This window comes from Ostrea edulis, chromosome 1 (genome assembly GCF_947568905.1).
Source record: "Ostrea edulis chromosome 1, xbOstEdul1.1, whole genome shotgun sequence".
NCBI classification, from domain to species: Eukaryota; Metazoa; Mollusca; class Bivalvia; order Ostreida; family Ostreidae; genus Ostrea; species Ostrea edulis.
In genome coordinates, this window is record NC_079164.1 from 25,431,369 (window position 1) to 25,457,550 (window position 26,182).

The 26,182-nt window shown below is 34.7% G+C and overlaps 1 protein-coding gene across 2 annotated transcripts in view; it reads right to left on the reverse strand.

Moving 5' to 3' along the window:
* Positions 1-9,643: 9,643 nt before the first annotated feature.
* Positions 9,644-26,182, reverse strand: part of LOC125663804 (integrator complex subunit 8-like) — a 33,754-nt gene continuing 17,215 nt past the window's right edge. The window contains exons 11-28 of one of the 2 annotated variants that reach the window (XM_056139169.1): positions 25,932-26,064; positions 25,149-25,213; positions 24,278-24,468; positions 23,936-23,962; positions 21,951-22,087; positions 20,062-20,172; positions 19,206-19,413; positions 18,913-19,022; positions 18,746-18,830; positions 16,124-16,257; positions 14,908-14,967; positions 13,473-13,534; positions 13,223-13,341; positions 12,776-12,879; positions 12,592-12,642; positions 11,888-12,026; positions 11,103-11,146; positions 9,644-10,662 (exon numbers count right to left, since the gene is read on the reverse strand). In XM_056139169.1, coding sequence (XP_055995144.1) covers positions 10,546-10,662; positions 11,103-11,146; positions 11,888-12,026; positions 12,592-12,642; positions 12,776-12,879; positions 13,223-13,341; positions 13,473-13,534; positions 14,908-14,967; positions 16,124-16,257; positions 18,746-18,830; positions 18,913-19,022; positions 19,206-19,413; positions 20,062-20,172; positions 21,951-22,087; positions 23,936-23,962; positions 24,278-24,468; positions 25,149-25,213; positions 25,932-26,064 — 1,897 coding nt within the window. In that variant the 3' untranslated portion in view covers positions 9,644-10,545. The remainder of the gene's footprint in view (positions 10,663-11,102; positions 11,147-11,887; positions 12,027-12,591; positions 12,643-12,775; positions 12,880-13,222; positions 13,342-13,472; positions 13,535-14,907; positions 14,968-16,123; positions 16,258-18,745; positions 18,831-18,912; positions 19,023-19,205; positions 19,414-20,061; positions 20,173-21,950; positions 22,088-23,935; positions 23,963-24,277; positions 24,469-25,148; positions 25,214-25,931; positions 26,065-26,182) is intronic. The other variant, XM_056142758.1, reaches the window with a different exon arrangement.

Genomic DNA, 26,182 nt, shown 5'->3' on the forward strand with positions numbered 1-26,182 from the left:
AGAGTTTGTATGATTTCCGAAATAGGTTTAAATTTCAAATTGCAGTAATATTACCAACTAGTTCATATCGGCCTGGGTAGCACCTAACTTGTAAGGGTCCCGGTGTTGTAGTATAGACTTTCCCCCCGGAAAAACGGGCCCGGGATAGATCTTCCCCCATAGGAAAAAAAAGCGCCCTAGCATATAATTTCCCCCTATGTACAAAGTCAGTATAGAATTTCCCCCAAGGCGGAAAAACCGCCCTGGTATAGAATTTCCCCCTTCCTGTTTCTGGATTTCATCGACCGGAATCTTCTTCTCTGAAACGTTACCCTAGTCATTAAGATTGATCAAGTTTCCTTTACCCTAGTCGTAAATTTGCTTTACCCTAATCATGGTCGAATTTTAAAACCGCTATATCGCTGTGATAGGCGCTGATCATGCACTTTTCATTGAATATTTACTTTCTATTATTTTAGACTATTGCAACATTAACCATCCGTTTGGCAATATATAATTCATATATTTTATATATGAGGTGCAAAATAATGTAAGCGTACTTGCCATCTTGAACTAGGGTAACGTACTTTACCCTAGTCCGTTTCTACACAGTGATAGGGTTACATAATTTCAATGCAACAGGGAGAAGTCATTATGATCACCGGGGGGGGGGGGGAATCTAAAGAAATATCTCTCTTTAGGTTAAAGAGATATCTCTTTTTGAAAATTTAAAGAGATATCTCTCTAACTTAAAGAGGTATCTCTTTTTACATCGATAGAGAGATATCTCTTTACGCTAGAAAGATTTCTCTTTCAAAGAGAAAGATATATCTCCCAAGCGTAAAGAGATATCTTATTTGTTTAAAGAGATATCTCTTTTGGTTAAAGAAATATATCACAAGCATAAAAAGATATCTCTTTAACCAAAAAGAGACATCTCTCTTATTTAAAGAGATATCTTATTTTACGAATAAATAGTAAAAGGGCTTGTTATACAGCTAACTTACTCGAGTATGACATGAAGGTATCCGATCCATAAAAGCATAATCTATTTTCACAAAAAGTCACTATCTGTAGGAGTAAGTCTTTTGTGAAAACAAAATGCCCAATTCTTAGTGAGAGAAAAATGGCAGAGAGAGTAGATGATGCCAAGATCTATTTATAATTCATAATGAATTCAAATTGTTGTCAGTTATCTCCCCTTGTAGAAAAGTAGCAGAAATATATATTTTCATGTAATTGACTTGGCGACCTTTACTTTTCTTTTCATATTTTGAAAGACCGTCGTAATAGGATTTTTTTTCACTACGATCAAGCTTTGTTTGGAAATTATATTCTAAATGACTTTATAAATCAGAAATGTGTTTTGCCATAGAGATTAATGGTAATCTCTATAACAGATATTTCTCATATGTCTTGCCAATTTTCAAAATTCTTTTAGTGAATCACTGTGTATGTTAATTATCTTTCATTTAATGTCAAGTTTTGTATCACATAACAATTAATTCTTGGGGGGAAAAATCGGGGTTGTAATGAATCGGATATTTTAAAACACAAGTGTTATTATTAGTATGCAATTCAATTCAATTCAATTTATTTCGCTCAAACCATGTTAAACGGTACATGAGGTACAATACATATAATGCAATGTACATGCAAGAAAAATCGTCAGAGGTTCATATATGGAATAATACAGCTTTCTTAGTTACCAGAAGGAAACATGAAATACAATGTATGTATACATAAACATAATAGTAATACGTAAAAGAGGTAGCAGAAGAACAATTACGAAGAACAACAAACAATCTCAAAAATATGAGAAATGAAAACACAGAAATTTCTTAATATTTTCATATCTTGAGTTGACAATAGATTAGAAAACTTCAGAACATTTGGTCTTTCATAAAAGAATTTGCCTATGTATTTTTTCCTTAATTGTGAAAAAGTTGGACACTGTAAAATAAAATGGAATTCATCTCCTATTTCTCCTTTATTACAAAATGTATACATAGTCTTTCATTCAGGGGAATACCATGCCATCTTCCTGTCTCTATGGGTAATCGGTGACTTGAAGTGAAAAATTTCATAAATAATTTTTTTTAATTTTACAGGCAGAGTAAGTACATATTTCTCTAAACCAAAACAATGTTTGAAAAGTTTATAAACCTGGCCCTTAAAAGAATCATCAATATCAGAAGACCACTTCTGAATAAATTGATCTTTCAAAATCAGGTTAACTGTTGTAGACAACCATTTAACATTTAGGCAATTACCTTGCTCATTCCAAATATACTACTCAAAATTTGATAAGGATCACTAGGTTATATGTGTGTAATTTACCACTAACATAACAAAAGACATAAATTTGACTCAGAAACGTGTTTACTCAAAATATGAATGAAAATTCATGAACGTCATGAACTTTTATCAATACGGAATGCTTGAAATCTGATAACAACACCAAAAGGCATTTCATTACAAAAAGTTAACAGCAAATCAGAGAAAGAATTACACAGTTTTTGTGAATAGTCCATCATTACACTTAGTCGATGAAGTGTCAATACCGGGTATGGCCTCCCCTTGCATCAATGACGGCTTGACAACGTCGAGCCATGCTGTCAATAAGCACCCGAATGTTTCCAATGGGAAGGTTGTTCCACTCTTCCACGAGGGCGTCACCGAGCTCTGCCAAAGTCGTGGGTTGTGTTCTACGGTGTGAAAGGGCAACCTGCAGCATGTTCCATACATACTCAATCGGGTTCAAGTCCGGTGAGCGCGCTGGCCAGTCCACACGGACAAATGTCTCCTGTTGAAGGTACTGTTCCACCACCCTGGCGCGATGAGGACGGGCGTTATCATCCATCAGGATGAACTCAGGGCCAACAGCACCAGCGTAGGGTCTGAAGTAAACATCGAGGATCTCATCCCGGTACCGCACCCCCGTCATTGTTCCTCTCTCCAGGACATGAAGATCAGTTCTTCCATCTCTGCTGATTCCACCCCAGACCATGATGGAACCACCACCATAACGGTCATGTTCACTGATGTTGGCATCATGGAAACGTTCACGTTGTCGTCGCCACACTCGGTGCCTCCTGTCTGTAAAGTCCAAACAATACCTGGACTCATCGGTGAACAGAACTTGAACCCAATCGTTCTGTGTCCAAGTGATATGATCTTCAGCCAGGGCCGTAAATTACATGGAGGCGGAGGAGGCAGCTGCCTCCTCCAACTTTTGAGCCAAAAAAAATTAAAATTTAAAGTTCATTAGAATTTATGTTGTTTCCAATAACTAAGAACATGATACCTCCCTTAAAAAGCATTCCAAATCTTTCTTTTAGAATGAGTTAGTCAAGTAACATCTTAGAAGGCCCTAGAATCAAGGATTTTGCACGAAACGTGTTCAGTGTGCACAAAATGTGCTCAGCGTCTGGGCGGCCCCCAGACCCCCGCCTAATTTCCTGCCTCCTCCAAATTGAAGGTTAATTTAATATTTGATAAGGATCATAGATATTTTTCTGTTTAAAAAAATAATAACTGCATAACTGGCAATATTGTGTCCAAGTGAAATAAAAAACGACTTCAACAAACTTACACGTGCATTTCATGCCATGGGAAATGCGTTTTTCATCACAGTTTATGCTTTTGCTACCATTGCACGGTTTTCACTCAGGCATCGGATTCGGTGTCTGATTCTTTCTAAAATTTCAAACTCACTTGAGTGTTTACACTACGTTTATCAACACAATGCCCCCTCAACGTGTAAGGCATCGCCTGACGACAGAACAACTGGGCAGATGTATTGGAATGCTTGACGCTGGCTATTCACAACGTGACGTTGCAAATGCACTAAACGTCAGCCAGAGCGTTGTAAACAGGGCCTGGAACCGACAGCAAACTTTTGGTACAGCAGCACACCGACATGGGGGTGGTCGTCTGAGGTCGACAACCCAACGCCAAGACCATTTTGTGGCTCTTCGGGCACGACGCCATCCCTTCTGGACAGTAACCAGTCTACGTAACGACCTCCTGAACGCCTCAGGGGTGAATGTGTCCACTCAGACGATACGGAATCGGCTTCACAATGCAGGTCTCAATTCGGGAAGGACATGTGTTCGAGTCCCTCTGACTGTTCGACACCGGCGGGAGCGATTGGACTGGGCTGACAGGGCCGTAAATTAACCTTCAATTTGGAGGAGGCAGGAAATTAGGCGGGGGTCTGGGAGCCGCCCAGGCCCCCAGACGCTGAGCACATTTTGTGCACACTGAACACGTTTCGTGCAAAATCCTTGATTCTAGGGCCTTCTAAGATGTTACTTGACTAACTCATTCTAAAAGAAAGATTTGGAATGCTTTTTAAGGGAGGTATCATGTTCTTAGTTATTGGAAACAACATAAATTCTAATGAACTTTAAATTTTAATTTTTTTTGGCTCAAAAGTTGGAGGAGGCAGCTGCCTCCTCCGCCTCCATGTAATTTACGGCCCTGGAAATGAATGTTACACTTCCGTAATCTCATTTTTTGGTGCAGTTTTACCCAATTTTTTTTTTATTAAATTGTTAGAACAGGGAAGCAAATGCATCAGAAAAATAATCTAAAACCATGTACTTGTAATTTTTTATGGTTACCGATAGATAAAATCGCTACCACAAACTGGGTAAATTTTACAGTACATCAGTATTGTATTGTAGAACTGATTGTCAATACATGCAAATATACAGGTACCATAACCCTATGGTAAGCCCTTTAACTGTTCATACGTAAAATAAAATACACGTATCTCTTTATCTAAGAGAGGTATCTCTTTACACTAGAGAGATATCTCTATTGGTTGTAGAAATATCTCGATATCATTTAAGAGATATCTTTTTACGCTAGGGAAATATCTCTTTAACCAAAAGAGATATATCTTTATACAAAAAAGATATCAATTTAAACAAGAGATATCTCTTTAACTAAAAAGAAGAAATATATCTCTAGCGTAAAGAGATGTCTCTCTATCAATGTAAAGAGGGATATCTATTTAAGCTAGAGATATCTCTTTAAATTTTCAAAAAGAGATATCTCTTTAACTTAAAGAGGTATCTCTTTGAATTTACCCTCCAGTGATCATAATTCTCCCTGTTGTATCGTCATTAATATGACGTAACCCCATTCCTTAACTCTTTAAGAGATATCACTTTTTCAATCATTAAAGAGATATCTCTTATACTTTGAGAGATATCTCTCTAGGAATTCTTACAGAGATATCTCTTTAAGAGAATGAGGTATATCTCTCAAAGTAAAAGATATCTTTCAGAGTAAGAGATATTTCTTTAAGTGAAAGAGATATCTCTCTAATTGAAAGATATATCTCTTAAAGTATAATAGATATCTCTCAAAATGAAAGAGATATCTCTTTTTTAGTTGATTTCATCCTTAAAAATATTGTAGCAATATATTTCAATATCATAATTAATCTTGCCATGATCTTGATAAAAATACAAACCGCCTGGTGTTGAAAAGGATATGATGGAACGATAAATCAGAGGGATGGTGATTTTGAAATCATATTTTTTTTTTTTTTAATTATTAATCTAATTCATAATTCTCATCAAATTACTTTTACCTTGTGCAAATAATATTCTGTGTTCAAGACTCACAATAAAGTCCTAAGCAGCCTGGGACTATTCTATCCCTCATACTTTCAAGTCATTTCTTGACAGCATTGTTTTGTCAAACATGAAAATTTAAATAATGCTGATATTTCCATATTAAATTTAATTTCATTTGTAGCACTCAAATCGATCGTCTGAGAAACATACTTTATTTATCAATGACATAGGATACCGTGCCATTACAGTAAAACATGGTTACAGTGAACACACTTATAATGAAGTGATTTTTATTCCCTGCACGTTTAAATCATATTATGACCTCATTAGATATGATGAATCATGTTTATAATTAATCAAAATTGTTCATCTCCAGCACTTCACTATCAGTGTTTTACTATATCTGGATCTTTTAGATTCATTATAAAAATATAATTAAAAGCAAATGAAGGACTCCCAACACACTAAAACCCCTAAATTAGCAGTTTGAATGCTCTGCCCCTGAAAAATGCACATTTTTTAAGTGTTTGTTTTTCAAATTTCTCGTGTTTTTTATGCAATGGTAGTCGAAAGGTGTAACCAGCTAGAGATCGGTATTGACAGAGAATCTTAGCTAGAGTGGGATCAAATCCCATTGGAAACGGATCAAATCCCAATGGAGACTTTAACTTCTTTTATCTTCTACTTAGCAATATCTGATTTTTTTCAAAGATTTTCTTCTCGGAAACCAGCATGGATACCATATCTTTAGTATCATTTAATTTTTCATCATTACTTGAGTGACATGTCGAACACAAGTTTATTGCAAATCCCTCCCACCACCCCTACCACCCTCCTACACTGAACAATGAACAAACAAGAGGCCCATGGGCCACATCGCTCACCTGAGTCACCTTGGTCCATATCAGAAGATTTTCCATACCTATTTGCATGTAAAACCGTAGTCCCTATTATGGCCCCAAACCTACCCCTGGAGGCCATGGTTTTTGCAAACTTGAATCTACACTATGTCAGAAAGCTTTCATGTAAATGTGAACTTCATTGGCCCAATGGTTCTTGAGAAGAAGATTTTTAAAGATTTTCCCTATATATTTGTATGTAAAACTTTGATCCCCTATTGTGGCCCCATCCTACCCCAGGGGGCCATGATTTTAACAAACCTGAATCTGCATTATATCAGAAAGCTTTCATATAAATCTCAGCTTTTCTGGCTTAGTGGTTCTGGGAAGAAGATTTTTAAAGATTTTTCCTATATATTTGTATGTAAAACTTTGACCCCCTATTAGAACCTGTACTATATCAGGAAGCTTTCATATAAATCTCAGCTTTTCTGGTTCAGTGGTTCTTGGGAACAAGATTTTTCCTATATATTTGTATGTAAAACTTTGACCCCCTATTGTGGCCCCATCCGACCCCCGGGGGCCATGATTTTAACAATTTAGAATCTGCACTATATCAGGAAGCTTTCATATAAATCTCAGCTTTTCTGGTTCAGTGGTTCTTGAGAAGAAGATTTTCCCTATATATTTGTATGTAAAACTTTGATCCCCTATTGTGGCCCCATCCGACCACCGGGGTCCATGATTTTGACAATTTAGAATCTGCATTATATAAGGAAGCTTTCATATAAATCTCAGCTTTTCTGGCTCAGTGGTTCTTGAGAAGAAGATGTTTAAAGATTTTCCCTATATATTTGTATGTAAAACTTTGATCCCCTATTGTGGCCCCATCCGACCACCGGGGGCCATGATTTTAACAATTTAGAATCTGAATTATATAAGGAAGCTTTCATATAAATCTCAGCTTTTCTGGCTCAGTGGTTCTTGAGAAGAAGATTTTTAAAGATTTTCCCTATATATTTGTATGTAAAACTTTGATCCCCTATTGTGGCCCCATCCGACCCCCGGGGGCCATGATTTTAACAATTTAGAATCTGCACTACCTAATAAAGTTTATCTATAAATTTCATCTTTTCTGGCCCAGTGGTTCTTGAGAAGATTTTTTAATGACCCTACCCTATTTTTACCTTTTCTTGATTATTTCCCCTTGGAAGGTGGCCTGGCCCTTTATTTTAACAATTTAGAATTCCCTTTACCTAAGGATGTTTTGTGCCAACTTTGGTTGAAATTGGCCCAGTGGTTGTTGAGAAGAACTTGAAAATGTGAAAAGTTTACAGACGGACAGATGGACGCTGGAATACGGGTGATCAGAAAAGCTCACTTGAGCTTTCAGCTCAGGTGAGCTAAAAAGTATTAAAATACGTTTTTTGGAAGTCTTTAAGGAGGAATAACACATCAGATAAATTTGATACGGATGAAAATTGGAGGATATGACTGTAATATAAACTTTCAAATTTACCATATTTCATGAAAAAAATGCAGAAATGTAGGTAATTTAAGGAAGAAAAAATTAAAACCCCTCCTGGACTTGAACCAGTGATCTACAAATCAACAGTCGACATGTTAATCGACTGAGCTACACAGCTAGGTAATTAAATTCAAAAGGAATATACTGCTGACATAATTATTTATATTTTCATTCATGCATTATAAGGAAGTTAGCCATCATAATATATTCAACATGTAGTATAGACCTCCTTAAAGTCTAGATGATCTACTGATATTGTGACAAAAGATGTTATGTAAAAGTGACAGGACAAAACTATGAACCAGAGAAAGTTGTAAGAAAGCTGGTTTACTATCTTACACCAGAGTCATGCAAATGCAGGGCAGCAAATAAGGTCCTCAATTCAAGATTTATCAATTCGAAAAGAGTTGTTGTTCAGAGGTAATTCAAGTGTAAACAATGGAATGCAAGAAATATTTCAGATATGTTCACAGAGTAAAACCATGCAGAATTTCTTGCATGAAAGCGAGATACAACAGATCCATTGTCTTCTGTATTCACCAGACATGGTCTATGGAGTGCCAAATTAACATAAACTCAAATCATTGAAGATATCTTCAATTATTTGAAGATATCATCAATTCAATTATTGCTCTTTAATTGAATTAATGCGCGTATTAAATCAATTGTTGCTCTCATCAAATAAATTAATGCTCGCTTCAATCCAATTATTACTCTCATCAATGGAATTAATGCGCACATCAATTGAATTAATGAGAGCAATAATTGATTTAATGCACGCATTAATTCAATCATTGCTCTCTTCAATTCAATTGATGAGAGCATCAATTTCGAAGAAATATTGCTCGCAATAATTTAGAGCTCGGTATGAATAATTTGATGATCTCTTTAATTCAATTGAAGATATCTTTAATTTAATATTTACAATGTTTTTGTATAAGGAATTAATGTGCGCATCAATGGTAAAGAGAGCAACAATTCAATTAAAGAGATCATTAATTCAATTGTGGATATGTAGAAGATATCTTTAATTAAAACATTAATTACAATGTATTTAACATTTCAAAAGCTGTTAATATTACATGTATGTTCAACCACAATTCACATATTCCATACAGATCTGAATTAAAGGTAAAAGGATTTAATATTTGGTGCTCATGTGAATCTCAAGTGATCTGAACACATTCTCCATGTGCATCATGGCTTTTTTCTAATGCAAATACACTGTACTGTACATACCATGCATTTTGTTGGATCGTGTGTGTCTCTTTTATTTAAACAATATTTCATTCACTAATAAGTGAAAGAGATTGATCAGCATGGATAACCTATTTCAGCCCTCTCCTTGTGTGATGCTGTATATAATATTGTGAGAAGTTACTATTACAACATCAATAGTAAATCCTGCTGTGATATTTAGCGATTTGTATGACAAAATTCCAACACGAGTTTGATTTTTTTAACCCATGTACCATTCCAAGCTGACATTGTAATGGTATATATTTGTAAAGTTACATTATGTTTCTAATATTATCTATAAAGAATTTTGAGAGCTTGAGTTTTGAATTTTTTCTGTCGAGGACAAAAAAGGGGAATTGTATGAAATACCAACTGCATATCCATGTAAAGGTCTAGAAGTACATGTATTACACAAGCACAACAGATACTTGTACAGCCACACTGTAAATAAACATCAACCAAGCTTGTAGTCACAGATTCAGATTTAATATTCTGCCAAGTTCAAAAATTGCAAATACATGTACAGAGGACAACCCACAATGTCTTTGTGTGCAGTGATGTTTTACATAGGAATTTGATGATCATAGTTAAATTGCAATATTTCTCTCTAAACATTAAAACTGTATAAATTCTGTTCCTTTTGGGGGACCACGTAATTAATTTGTATCTTTTCATAAATTCTAAAAACTTGGACCAATATTACATATTATACAAAGTTCACATGTTTTATGCAATAAATTGGAAACTGACCTAAAGTTGAAAAGAAAAATTTGAAAAAGATCAAAGACACACATTTACATGATGTACAGAACACACAAATGCATATACCCAACTAAATTGGATCAAACTTCTTAATAAACAAGAGTATGTGAAAAGTAAGCACAGTAATGATAGCCATTTCCTCATGAATGTGATGCATTGTGAACAATGTGTATGAATCTGGATAAATATAGTACATGTACATCTATTTTAACGACTGGGAATTCCAACAGAAATGAAAATAGAATGTAAATATAAAAAAATAAATTTCACTTCTGAAAATCCCTATGGGGATGAACTGCGCCACTTCATGCCAAGTTGCCAACATGTTTTTCATAATGCGCTGACACTCTTGCAAACAGCTTGGAAGTATGAAAGACAGCGTCACACAATGTGCAGTATTGGGACTACTCAGATCTTGGTCAAAATTGGTTTTTAACACATTCGGTTTCAATGTGTTGCAATATACGTAGCTGAGAAGACAACATACACACATTTATAAAGCAACAATTACAGTGCACATCTTTCAGAAATTCTGCTTCAACTGTTCCACTCCCGTTCTATCAAAATTGCTTAACGGATGTCAGAGTTATGATTTCCAACAATTCTACAGATATTGCTTAGCGAGTGCTCGGAGGAACTTCCTCTTGCGCATCTGGACGGCTCGCTGAATGATGTCTTCTGGGTTACTGCTGTTGAGATCCAGTTGAGTAAGAGCTTTCAACTGAAGAGAACATGATATACACTTTATACAGTAGTAGATTAATCAAATACTCTCATTAAATCGATCTTGCAATGAACATGCTGATCACTGTGGAAAGGTGTGCAATTTACATGTATAATGAAAGGTTGTTGTCCAGTCAAAAGAAATGAATGAAAATGCAGTAGAGTGTAAATTACTCCATATTCGACTACCAAAAAAAGCGGCATTTTTAGCAAGAATTTAATTTTGGCCATTATCGGCGAACGTGTTGAAATCGCTAAAATTGAATATCGCTAACAACTGTTCCCATATTGTAGGTTATATTTATCTTTCTTGAAATTATAACATTGCTAAAGTTAACTTCGCTAAATCTATGTACCCATCTTTTATGAAAAAATCGTTAAATTTGTGTCTCGTTAAAAACTCCACTTATATGGTATTCAAAATAAATAAGAACATACTGCTGCCTGTTTCTTTTCCATCTCTCCTCGTTTGGAATGCAAGTCTGTTTAGTCTCGGTTAAGGAACAAAAAAATGTCAGTATACATGAATTATCATATTGAAGAGACATTATTTGTGGAAATACGCATCTGGTGCATCAAAATTGGTACCTTATAAGTTTTCCATATTAATTAAGAGAACATGTAAAATATTACATAAGTAATGTCGTAATCAAATGAGATTGTACACCAGTCTAATCCTGTCAGTTGTTATGTGATTGTGTGTATGCGAGTTTAAAATTCCATAAAAACTACAGCTTGGATTTCATTCACATTTTCACAAAAATGTGCATTCTGAGAGTATTACACAAGCAATACATGTCCCCTAACAGTGTTCCCTATTGAGAGATGTCATATGCTGATCATGTCTATCTAAATGACTGGGCGGACCAGGCGATATCATACATGTAATTTTAATCTCCTGTAAATACATGTAGATGAAAGGCTCAACAACAAAGTTATATAGATCATGTACAATAATAAATACACAACTAAACAGAGTACAAGAATTACAGGTAATTCAGTCAACCATCAGACTTAAGTCTTAAAGTTTTGGGTTGTTTTGTTACAATAATCCAACTGTAATAAAAAGGAAATTCAATGTGTATCCATTCATTCAAATACTACATAAAAAACATGTGTTTGTGATATATTAATGCCCACCTATGGCCAAACATCAAAGTCATGGGGTTAAAATGAAAGGTCTTGTCACAAGAATATTTTGAGCAACCTTTAGTGAAGGATACGGACAAGATATTCTAAAATACTGATGTCCCATATACAGGAATAGTAAGTGTCCATGGCATCGTAACAGTTGCGCTCCTGTAGGGCTTTGAAGCAAGTGGCGTAGTCAATTTCCTCTGCAAACTGACACAGCACTGCCACCTACAAAGATTATCCATATATAATCATAATGATGCTATACATGTACCTATACACACACATTTGTTATGTAAAGAAGCATATTGTGCTTAACTTGAGCCCAGTTTACATTTGGCCTAGTTAAACAATGTTTTTTTAAACACTGTAAGCTGTAGACGTGTAGAATGTAATACAGGATCCCCGTACAATAATTTTGTGGAAAATTTGCACTGATCCAACAGCAAACGCACAATTTTAAGAAGATATTATTGTAAAAAACAAAATCGTAAGGAGATTGGAAATGGGGCCACAAAGGATCTGTTTGAATTCCATGGCAGACTTGTGGAAACCATACAGAAAATACATATAATTGCATGGCATTCAAACAATCTCTGCACAGCTACCATACAGATACCCCCCCCCCCCCCCCATTACAATGTATACACTGGTCATAGTACAGAAAATCGTAGACAAATTCAACACATGGCTATGGTGGCAAATGTAAACTACAGGCTTTAATACAAGCAGTAACACTTCATTGTTAGTTTTAAGGACAGCATAGTCTGCATATACATCACTGCTAACTTACTTGAGTATGACATTGGAGATAAGAACAGCATTTGATCATCCTTTTGTAAACCTAAATAAAGACAGTAATTGGAAATAAAAAAAACATTGTAAAAAAACTGCACAAAAAGATATCAGGTTTATCATTCATTTCTACAAAAATCAATTCTCAAACAGCCTGACAGTAAATCTGTAGTTCTCAGTACCTGGTCATCGTATATACTTTTTGGCACTGCACTGGAGAAGAAATCTGAAGCCACCACTCCAGCCTCCATGTAGAACTTAAGGGCTGGGGAATACTGACCATTGGCTGCTCAATATTTTAAAGTACAGGTATGATTGAATTATTATTACGATAGGAAGGCAAATGCATTAGATAAATAATCTAAAACTTTGTATGGTACTTGTATCAGATGTATAATTCATGTTTTGATAAAAATCCTACCATTAACTGGGTCAATTTCTCAGTACACCAGTATTGTAATTCTCATATGGAGTAAATACTTTGAAGAACTGATTGACAGTACATACAAATGTACCTGTACCATTACCCATTAAAAAGGATTTTAAAAAATCGATAATTTAATATAATGTATGTATGTACATTATACAAACCAATGCACGACAGAATGAAATATAGAGACCACACTTACCAAAGTGAATGTCAGCCTGTGTTCTGAGCCAAGATGGCTGGGAGGGATTGACCTGAAGAACATGCTGCATCAGAAGAACCACCGCCTCTTCTATACCAGGCTTGTTCATGGCACTGATACTGCAAACAAAACACAGGGCTGCAATCATTACACTTGTACATCTTCACACATCGTTTGTGAATTCGATTATATACCCGGTATATAATGGATACAAAACGATTGAAAAAAATTGTGTAAAAACATTTCTTACTTGCTGACGGTTGTCGGCCACAATGCAAGATAATCACTAGAAATTTCACAGCTGATTTCATCCTACAAAATATTGTAGTAATACATACATGATTGGTCTGGCCATGATGTTGATAAAAGTACAAACCGTCTTGTGTTGAAAAGGACACAGTGGAACAATAAATCATAGAAAGGTGATTTATAATTTGTGTTATTTATTCATTACTTTCGTTTACACTATTCTATGCCTTAAACTTTGAAGTCATTTCTCAAAAGCATCGTTTTATCAAACATGAAAATTTAATGCTGTGTTTTCATATTTTAAAATTTACTATCATTTGTAACATTCAAATCGATCAACTGAGCAATATACTTTATTTTTCAATGACACAGCATACTGTGCCATTACAGTAAAACATGGTTACAATGAACACACTTATAATGAATTCATTCTTACAGCAAAGAGATTTTTATTCCCTGTACTTTCAAAACATATGACGTTATTGGATATAATGAATCATGTTTATAATGAATCAAAATTGTTCATCCCCAGCACTTCATCATCAATGCGCTTTACTGTATCAATGTTGGATCTTTTAGATTCATCATAAAAACATAATCAAAAGCAAATTAAGGACTCCCCATACAATACACATTTTGAGTGATCTGCCCTTGAAATTCACATTTTTAAAAAAAAAAAAAAAAAAAATGCCTAGTGCTTTTTATGCATTAGTCGTCAAGAGAAGTTACCAACTAAAGATCAGTATTGATAGAGAATCTTAGTTTGTTAGGGTGGGATTGAATCTTACTAAAACTTTTACACTTCTTTAATCTTTATCTTCTACAAAGCAAAATCTGAATTTTTCAAACTTTTTTCTACTTGAAAACCAGTATATATACCCTATTTTTAGTATCATTGAATTTTTCATTATTGAGTGACATGTCAGACATGAATTTATTGCCACTACCCTCTCCCCTTCCCATCTTTGGTCCCTGTATATTGGGGCTGTTTAAGTGATAAATCGAAGTATAACGAATTCAATAAGTTTTTGACTTCACGAACCTTAAGTTTATAAGCACAATTTGCCTATAAAACTTACTATTTGTTATAGACCAATATCCATTCCTTTTAAATTAAATCGGAAGAAACACAAGTTTGGATTTAGGACACTGTATTTACAATAACAGTTCTGCCTTTAATGCAAATTTCAGAATCATATACATGTACATATTGTACGATGTAAAATTTTCTCTCATTTGAAATATGTAATTCCAAATGAAATTTTAACTTCTCATACAACATCTTGTTTGAGTTAAGATTGTACAACTTCACAGATGTCAAAAGTGAATGATGCATTCAAATCTACAAAAGATGATATGAAATTGTGTAAAAAAAGAAAATAGTTACATTGACAAATGATGTTTGACCATGAGTTTAGAATCATTTGAATACTTACCCTGATTATATTGTAGAACTTGGATAGACAGGACACCATTACAGACAGAACCAGAGGCTCCTGAAACAACATAAACTTACTACAGGCATTGGTAGTGCAGGGCAGCGTTTCCGTTAACGCAAATTTCTGTGTATTTTATGCATAAAAAATATTTTTACCCCCAAAATCATAACCTAAAGGGTCATCATGATGGCGCGGGGTGGGGGTGGGAGACGACGAGGTTTACATATTGTGATCTCGACGTTGTTCAATTTTAGATTTACACTAAACCAAATAAAACGCTGACCGACAAATCGAGAAAACAATCCCATATATGATCAGGATGCAAATGGTCACAATCACAGAAGTCGGCAATTTCATCAGTAAAGGTCTACAAACTTGAATGTAAGCAACAACTACTGAGCTTCGCGAGCGCTCACGAAAAACTGCCCACTCCTGTGACTCGACGTAATAATAACGGAAATGCGCAAAAAAAGTGCCCGTTATATAAAGACTGTATCTTCCAACATTGATCAGATATACATGGAGACATATGATGACATGTAACCTATGTAGAAACTTCAAAGTAAATTAATAGATTATGAAGTTATTCATTTCATATGCATTGAACCAATATTTATTCGTTTTATGAACAAAACACTACTGTAGTATACCCTAAACAGTGTAGATCAAAATCAAATGTTTTAAATCAATATTTTTAAAAATAAAAGTGTGACTCTCAAAAATACAACTTTTGACTGCCAGAATTCAGCAACAGAGGGTCATCATGACCCTTGCAACTCAAAAAGTTCAAAAACACTGGCAGGGGCATCTGACCTCATTCCATTTCCAAAGCCTAGAATAAGTTCTTTCAGGTGTGTCTAATTCATCATGTTACATGCATGTAATACGGTATATGATATATGACTCTCCCACAACAAATGCTAAGCCTAAATATCAAAGTCCTATCTATTAAACTTACATAGTTCAAGGGCTTTTCTTGACAGACAAGGACAAAGTAATCCCAATTGCTACACTTCACACGCAACACGAAAGAAAACCTTGATAACAAGATCAACTTGTATTCCTGTGCAATACCTGTTCACCACTGTCACTGTAGGTCAGTACATCTGTAGAAGTACAACTTCACACAAATCAAGTTGGGTTTTCATTCACCAGACTTTGCTCTACTTTTTGAGCTGGAATAAACATGCATAAAAGCCAGTCTTGGTTGTACCTTGATTTTGGGCAGGAAGTCTATGAAGAGTTCCTTAGCCAGGATAGCCAGTGTGGAGTCTCGGACATGTGCACTGTCCATCCGGCCACTCATGCTTCTCTTATAGCTTGGGTTATTGGTGAAGACATTTTTCACTGTAAAGAAATACAAAAAGGATTATGTACTGTGTGTGTATTTAGTTTTGGTGCATTCAGAGCTGCTTCACTAATAAAATAGCACAACAATGAATTAGCGCATTTGTTTCACCACCAAAGTTGCTAAAATCTGTACATGTACAATATTTTGTTAACATCTATCCCAGAAAATTATTGAGCAAATATGCATGTACTGTATATAATGTGATGTTGACCCAATATGTACAAGTATGAACTGTGAAGTTGACCCAATACGTACATGTATATAATGTGAAGTTGAACCATTACGTACATGTATGAAATGAAGCTGAACCAATATGTACATGTACAGAACTTGTTCACAAATTATTGAGACACGAAATTTTTTAATTAGTGATAAAAGAGATGAAATAAAAAACTCGAGTGTAAGGCCAATTCAACTTAATTGATTGATTATCATCCCCGCCTGCCCCTCAAAAATCGGTCCGCCCGGGATTTTTTCATTTTGCGAAACGGGCGATTTCCGGAAAAATCTTCATGTCCGACTCCGGTATTTACACTTCTTGTTTGCATTTCTGGTATAGCAACAAAGCCAGGCCATGTGAAGAAAATAGATCATATGATTTTCTTGATTTCTTACAGGCGTAAATGAAAGGAAAGAATTAATATTCTTCAAATCTTGAAGAAGTTTGGTATCTTTCTGTGTTTGAAATTAAAGCTTAACTTGGAATTTGTCTGTGAAATAAGCATAGATTGATATCCATCTGGCATTAAATGACGCACTTCTATTGACAAAAACTTGTTTGTCAATGATATTTTTCTCAGAAAATAAAAATTAAAAAATAAAATCCTCCCACCCGCCCCATACTTTTTGGTAATCCCGGATGATAATCTACTAATTAAGATGAATTGGCCTTAGATTTAATGGTACTGAAATTCTACAGATGTGCAAAACTTCATATCTCTAGCATTGGAAAATAACTTATGATTATTCATATTGATTCGCCCTGGGCACTCAGGTAGCATTCTATTGATATCGCATATTTATTCCTTTTCAAAGTAAATTCCATTGGAATCATCACACTTCAAACAATGTAAATCTAATCACGGGATACAACAGACACTAATGCGGTCCATATTTAAATTTTTACTATCCTACTCCCTCGATTTAATGAATGATTCTATCAATCTTTAATAACTAAATTAAAAAAAATTGAAACTTTCCAAGTTATGAAATATTCTTATCATTAATGAGATATTGCTGTACAAAAGTTTTCAATCATCTTCAAATCATAGAGGAATTACGATAAGTGTCTCAATAATTTCTCAACAGCTTTCAAACACTTGTACAGCACAAAAATGGTTACAGTCAATTCACACTTATAGCAAAGTGATTTTCATTTCTTGTTTGTTTAAAATATATAGTAAACTCATTGGACATAACGGATTACCTTTATATCAAATCAAGCAATTGTATTTTTATTCATCACAACTATGAGTTGAAAAACAATGAATGATGAGCTGAATATCATGTTAGTAAACTAGCTGACTTAAAATTCTTTAATTCCATACCAAAAATGGTATCTCTGACCAAATGAAATTTATAAAAATCAATATATGCACCCAGGGGTGCACAAGCCGAGTTGCATGGGATACATTGTAAAGTCAGGAATGATGTGGCATATTTATAATTGTGAAGAACTAATTTCAGTTTTAAACTTTTCAAGTTACTGTCCAGAAACCATATTTGTCTGAAGTTTTCAATCTATTTTTGGTCACTGTGACCTTGACCTTTTTTCTCCAAAATCAATAGGGGGCTTGCTTTGCTGGTATCCAACAACATAACCAAGTTTCATTTGATTCAAATTAAAAAATTTCAAGTTATTCTCCGGAAACTAATTTTTTTTTTGAATTTTGAATCCATTTTCGGTCACTGTGACCTTGACCCATTTTCTCCAAAATCAATAGGGGTCTTCCTTACCTGATACATAACAATATCTTTAAGTATCATTTGATTCGGATTTAAACTTTCTGAGTTATCATCCGGAAACCAAATATTTCTGAAATTTTCATTCTATATTTGGTCACTGTGACCTTCACCTTTTTTCTCTAAAGTCAATAGGGGTATTCCTTACCTGGTACCCAACAATATATCAAAGTTTCATTTGATTCGGATTTAAACTTTCTGAGTTATCATCCGGAAACCAAATTTTTCTGAAATTTTCATTCTATTTTCGGTCACTGTGACCTTGACCTTTGACAATTTTTCTCCAAAATCAATAGGGGTCTTCCTTACCTGGTACCCAACAATATATCAAAGTTTCATTTGATTAGATTGTAAACTTTTCGAGTTATCATCCGGAAACCAATTGTTGACGCCCAACCGCCTGCCAACCCACCCGCCCGCATCACCAAACCAATAGCCAAGTTCAACTTCGTTGCAACTCGGCTAAAAACATTTTGGAAAGGATATGCCAGATTCCTGAAATAGAAGATTTAAAAGTCTTACCCGCCTCCCATAAGGCCCTGGCTGGAATTCGGGCTGATTTAATGGAAGGCAACTCCTTACACATGCATGCTAGCAGTTTACACAGCTGAAAAATAAAATGAATGCAGTTTAATCACCGCCTCTCTACTGTGAAGTAGAACAACTTTGCATAGAGAAAGATGACTAACTTCTATATGACCGCTGCCGCTGTTCTCCATGTTAGTTAGATATTGCCAATCTCTAATGTTCAGGAGGAAAGCAGCACAGTGCTCCAATATCGCCATAGTGGGCTGAATATCTGTCAAAATAGCAATTATTGTTTATCTCACATCAACATATTTATTTCTATGTACAAACACATGTAATACAATCTATCTCATCAAACCATGAGAAAATAATCTTAACACCTTCTATGCTGCATTTACACTATGACATATGCAGAATTAATTTCTTTTGTTTATGGTTGAAATATACAGTGTACCTTGATCAAGTCTGACTGAAGTGATGCAGGTCTTGGTCTTCTTGATGAGGTCCTGTAGAGTGGTATTCATGCCCAGAGATTTTGTTGTATAAAACTGTAGGAGGTCGGCCAGAAGGATGTACCATCGTACGTGTTTAGACAAGATGTAGGATATTTCATAAACATTTCTGTCTGCTACCAATAATAGCTGACGAGCCCTCTCAAAGATCTAAAAGCACCAATCATGTATTTAATATAGTGATTTAATGTTACTCTGAACGACGGTCAATCTACTGCTTTAGAGTATTGTAACATTTGTTGGTTTACAGACCTGCTGATTCAATTTTTTAAATTTAAGAAATAAATTGAAATATCAAGGTTGTTTATTGCCAACCTTCCCAAAATATTTACATTTCCTATGTAAGAATAAACAACACATTTTTCTTTTTTTGTTTACAAAAAATGTTGGACTTGTTCTACTAGCGGCCATGATATGATGAAGATGCAAGTTTGATTCTTTATAAGTTTTAGAGACAGTTTTTTCATCTTAAAAGTTAATTTTATTCCAACCAACTGACCCTAATTTTCCTTTAAAACATCAGTAAACCAACAAAATAAAAAGAACTGCGGCTTAAAAAAAAACAAGCATATGAAATTGAACTGAGTACAGATTCTGTCATATTGATCATAAACTTAAAAATATTTTTTTTTTTTACAAATTTACCTGGCTCTGAGGCTGTAAACATTGGACTTGCTCAGTTTTGATCTCAGTCTCATTTCTATAGAAGGAACAAATAGAGAAAAAACTAGAGTGAGATCAAAAGTGAGTTTGTCCAAGATCTACAACCTTGCAGCATGGAGAGATTGTGGAACCTACCCTGACATCAATACAATGACAGGCCTTGCCAATCAGTAGGTAGACAAATGCTTGCTCTACGCTGGGTGCCAGATTGTAAATTATCTGGTGCATCTCCTTCGGAACTTTCCACTACAAGCATACACACAATTAAAGTGAAGTGTATGAAGTGTACATACAATCCAAAATCATCAGTCAAGTTACAACTTTTAACTAGAATTTGCTCAGCATTGTACGGTCTCATAGTTCTGATCATAGAAGCCTTCAGACATTGAAGTCTTCAGACTCAACATTCTCTTGTAAATTTCTCAGAATGGACAAACGTGATCATCACTGCAGATATATACATTGTTCAGTAAATATCTACTCAGTAAAAGACGGTCTCTGAGTGATCACAAAATTTACTGGTCATGGAATCTAAAGACTCGACGTCCGTTTGCTGCTCTCAGACAGACAGAAAATCATCACAGCAAATGATAAACAGAAAACCTCTATATCATTTACATGTAAAACAGTCTTTCTATAAAGTGAATACAATAGCATGAATTCAGTTCTTGTGTGTACATGTTATTCAAATTATAATCACTTGCCTATATACACCCATATGCACCGAGCATGATCACAGCACTGGGTATACATGTACAGTAAAGCAAGCTTATAACAAACACTTTTAAAACCAATTCACACTTACTGTGAAGTAATCTTTATTCTGCTATGAGAGGACAATTTTTATTGGATATAACGAAGATTGGTTATGACCAACAGTTTTCTGCTGCCCCCAGAGATTCACCATAATTGTGTTCTACTGTGTTGAAATTTACTAGGACACATTTTCTTACTGTAAGCAACTCCTCCAAAGATGTTTTACTTTTTCGACTGTCAGATATTTTCTATATTTATTTGTACATGCTTTCATTTGCATTGGACAACTTAATTATCAACAGTTTTCTTTGAACAAGATGCCACATATCAGTATTTTTCTATATCTAGATAATGGTGGGCTTCATTTTTTAATCAAATTTCTCAAACGACTCTAATTCTGGTTTAATTTACACATAAAACTTGCACATTTTCTGAGCTACATGTATGTTAAACAACTCTGACCATGCATATATACATGTACAGCACTACATATCTTCATAAACCTTGCTCAGTAAAAAATACGGCACATTGATCACAGAGTTCCACAGACGGGGGAATCCCCAGACTCAACACAACTAAATAAATATCTTCAAGAAACAGAATTCAGTCATCACTGCAGACAAATCAGGCTCCATAACCACAAACCAAGAAATCAATATTTCATGGATTAAAGTAATGTGAAGCCTGTACAGATCTGCTCAGAAAAACAATATTGTAATGATCACTGATATTTACGTTGTCGTGGAATCTGAAGACTCAACAGCCATCTGTAACTCTCAGAACAGACAGATTTTCATCACAGCAAGATTTTGGAAAGACATCTCATGTATATTCTCATTCATAATACTAAACGTACTGTACATGATTGCATAATCATATCTTTCTGTATTAATCTACATTAAAACTGTGAGTACTGTACAGATTTAGAGGGAAACAATGACTATCATGACTAATAATTATCTTATATGGGGTACACCCAATAAATGATTTGAATTCAACATTTTTATGCATTGAAACTCTCTAAAATGATATGTGACAACAGCCAAAGTTCTACAACCCCTGCTTGACTAACTCCTGGTTAACCTGCCACACTGACTTTGGTCTTTCCAAAATGTGTTTCATGAAATACAAGTCATACACAAATTTTGAAAAAAAAAATTCTTTAAGGAGTTTAAAAGGTATTTTCTGGAAAAAGAAAGTCAACAGTTACATGGAAATAACAGTCAGATGGACATAATGCATTCAGTAGAAAGGGTCAACCAACTTACTTTTTCATTAAGTGCCATGACATATGCAGGAGATCTGCCAAGTTTCAGGATCAACTCCCTGGTCAGGCTGTTTATGGACTCTGGTTCATACATAAACATCAACTGTTGTTCCACCGTTCCCGCACTCACTGAAGAATCTGCAAAAAGAGTGGCAAAATCAGAGTACAATACCTACAGCTTATCAAAATCCTGCATGTTGTCTGTATATAGAAGTTAATAAAAATGTGCAAACACCCTTAAATAAAAACTTCACACCCAGAAATTAAATCAAACATAGCACTCAACACAGTTCTAAGAAAGTCAGACACAAGGTGCTGAGAAGAAAACTGAGAAATAATAGAACGTTCTCACATCAATACCAGACCACCATTACCCGTGTGAGACAGCCATGTGAGAGTTTGCTTTCTCACATCATCACCAGTGTGAGATCGATTTTACCCATGTGAGATTTTTCTGTCTCACACGGCTGTGACGTCATTTGATTGTGACGTCATCTATTTTCTATGATTTACGTTACACGGTGAAGTAAATATATTTTGCATTGTTATCTTTAAGTTTTAATGCATATAGCTTTCTGTTGGACAATCTTGGGTTTTTTAGTTTACACTTACAGTGTACTGTAGTTTACACTTACAGTGTAAACCATTTTCGGGTATGCTCTTTCTGCCTATCTAATTATTTTTTGCATCAAAGTTCAGATTTTGATAATATAGAATTTTCTCAACACTCCTAAATTTATGCATTAAACTGTAGGTAAAATGTGAGAAAAATAATCCTTCTTTATTTACTCGTGTGGGATAGGGAAATTCCACCTCTGGAACAAGATTTGCTGCTTAAGACTCGTCAAAGCCTCATCCTAGATTGCGAATCTTGTCCCCTCGGTGGAATTTCCCTATCCCACACTCGTACCAATGAAGGATTCTATTAGTCTCACACGGCAGCTACAAATGTACATCTTATAACTTCATATATTTTCTATGATTTACGCTACTTAGTGAAGTAAAATATTTTTTACTGTTTTCTTCAAATTTTGCTTTGATGTAGATCATATAGTGTTTCATGGGGCAGTCATTAGATTTTAAGTTTCCACATTCAGCATAAGCTATTTTCAAGTACACTGAAAAGTGAAAATAATGAACAGTGATTAATCTCATAAATCCCTTCAGAATACAAAATTAGAACTAGGGCAAACACGGACCCCTACTCTTTCCTGACCATCTAATTAGCTTTTGCATGGAAGTTCAACTGAGAATTTTGATATCAATTTACTAAACTCTGGAAAAAATGTGAGAAAATAATCCTTCATTATTTACTCATGTGGGATATGGAAATTTCACCTCAGGAACAAGAAGGGCTGTCTGAGATTCAACAAAGCCTCATCCTAGACTGTGAATCCTCTCCCTTCAATGAAACTTCAATCCCACACTCAAACTAATGAAGGATTCTATTAGTCTCAAACACTGAAAGGTAAAAAAGAATATCAAATATACAACTTTCTTCAAAAAGATATTAAAGGAAAATATTTGTGTAATTCTTTTTTTAAATTTTCTTTACATTTTATATTCAATTACTATAAACAATATCTATTCAATATTTGATTAATTATTTTTAACAAAGGAAATCAAATAATTTTCATGAGTACATATGTAGTTATTTTCAAAATGTACCTAAAAATGTAGCATCTAATCTAAATTACTGCTACACACATACATGTACTACAAAATATCAAACATGTATACACTTAAAAAAAGTCTACAAAATTAATAATACATATGCTACATATACACCATTTATACAGTACTTTATCTAATGTGTAATAAATAATGCTTTACATTGTAAGATATATCTAGTAGCTGTTATAATCTCACATTTTTTTAGTATGGTCCTAGTAAGCACACATATTAAATAGAATTATATATACAAACATATGTACCTCATACATTTAAAACAACGTGCAATACAAATGACCTTCATGGGTGACCTACCTTCTCCTTCACTCATGACAGAACAAACTGAAATAAAATCACTCTGGTCCAAAAAACAGCAATACAAAACTCAAACTTCTATCAAAAAAACAACTGCAAAATTCTATATCAAGATCTGTACAAACAAATGTTTAACATATGTACATCCAGTACCACATCACACCACTTCTATCATAACATGTGTCATAATTAAGAAGGCTCTGCAGATACATGTATTTGTGGTAATAACTATTCAGTGCATGCAGCAGCAAAAACTGAAGCTGATAATTTGCCACTCCAAAACTCAAGATGTACGAAAAAATTTCAAAAAATCAAAATAACTAAACATTCCCGTTTCCTGACCTCGACTGTTGGGATAGCTGGAACACATTGTTGTCGCGTCATCGTAGATGTCACTGTAGGAGAGAGATGAGCTCTCTTTGATGTATTGGTTCATCTCTTTGATTTCCTCCTGCGTAAAGTAATTACGTAATTCCCCAGATACCACCATCGTGTTAAATCGAGATCCAACTGGTGAAAGGTCCATCAGATGCCTACAGAAAACCAAAAAGTATCACAAAATTTGATAAGATGAATTGCATATGTCATGTACATAGGTACATAGAGACATATCAAATAAGCATTATCAAATGGCTATCAAACGAGTATTATTTAGTTCCTGGTATTTTCCAGTGACAAGGCTGGCCTCAATTTCTTTCTTTCTTTCTTTCTTGTTCAATTTGGAAAGCAGAACCCAGTGTACAGAGGTTAACTTTAACTAACAGTTGGGACTAACTCTTACATTTATATACATGTAGTGTTAACTAGGTGTTAACTGTCAGTTACGCTTACTGACTTTTGTGCAACTGGACCCTGATGTGTTAATTTAAAACTTTACAAAGAGCAATATTCAGTATAGAGCTTTATTTCACTAAACGTTCTTTTTACACTACCTAACTAAAACTCAAATCTGCTCTGTTATAATTTTTTGAAATTGTAATGATGCACTAAACTAGGCCTACAGTACTTCACAGACCTGCCACATCTTGAAAACAGTGAATATGTAAACCTAAACAAAAAAGTGTACACCTCTACACCTGTTCATTCACAGTGGATACCTATATACCTACCAGTGCATATCTGTACATTTATCAGTGCACATTTGTACACTTACCAGTATACATGTATATATCAAAAAGTATAAGAACCAGACATGTTTCTTTCATGGACTTACCATATGAAACACTTTAAATTGGATTTCTGTGAAAAGGATGATCCAGCCATTGCTTTTGAAAGAACCTGTGAAAAATCAATTTATATTCTTGTCAATGAAATCCATCTTTTTCATAATTATCAAAATTAAATTCAATAACTGAAAGCAAAATTAGCTAAGCCTTTCGTATCTTAAGTTGATATAATATTTGATTGATCTGTCAATGAGGATCAACTTGAAAAATTATGGATGCTGAAGTAAGTACATGTATTGGTTTTTTTTGGGGTGGGTGGGGGGTGGGGTTAGAAACAATACTCAAATATGTGCATTAAATGGAATGTAATATGAATTCTTCCTGAGGTGACCTCTGGAACTCCAACATGCTTTCAATCAGAGTTCTCCAGAGATATACCAAGAGGCACCTCTCAAAAACATTGCACTTCTGTCAATGCTTGATGAAAAAGGCCTCTTTTACTAAAAACCAGCAGCTGCTAGAAAATCTATGCAAAGGTACCAGAGCTTCATGTAAAGGTACCAGAGTTTCATACCGCCTTGTGCTTAGTACCCAAGGATGTCAGTTTTTAAACTGAGGTTAAAATTGCAAACAAATGCCAGATGTGGCTCAACGGAGCCTAAAACTGGGATGGTGAATAAAACACCAAAGACATAACATGATTAATGTTTTATCTGATGTTCTAATTTCCATCATCACACAACACTAATCCACCTCATTAGTACAAGGCCCCGATTACAAGTGCCTATGGTTCCTTTACAGAAGTTTCCATGAAGTTCCTAGTCTCTTACCATGATGAGAAAGTCGACTGTGGAATGCTCAGCATCCTCCACTATGTCTGCTAACAGGGAGACCAAGGCTTTCCCCTCCATCACACTCCTGATGACATTACACACACTCACCTGCATGTATATCTCACTATATCTACAGAACAAAGTAACAGTTATCTCACTGTATCTACAGAACAAAGTAACAGTTATCTCACTATATCTACAGAACAAAGTAACAGTTATCTCACTGTATCTACAGAACAAAGTAACAG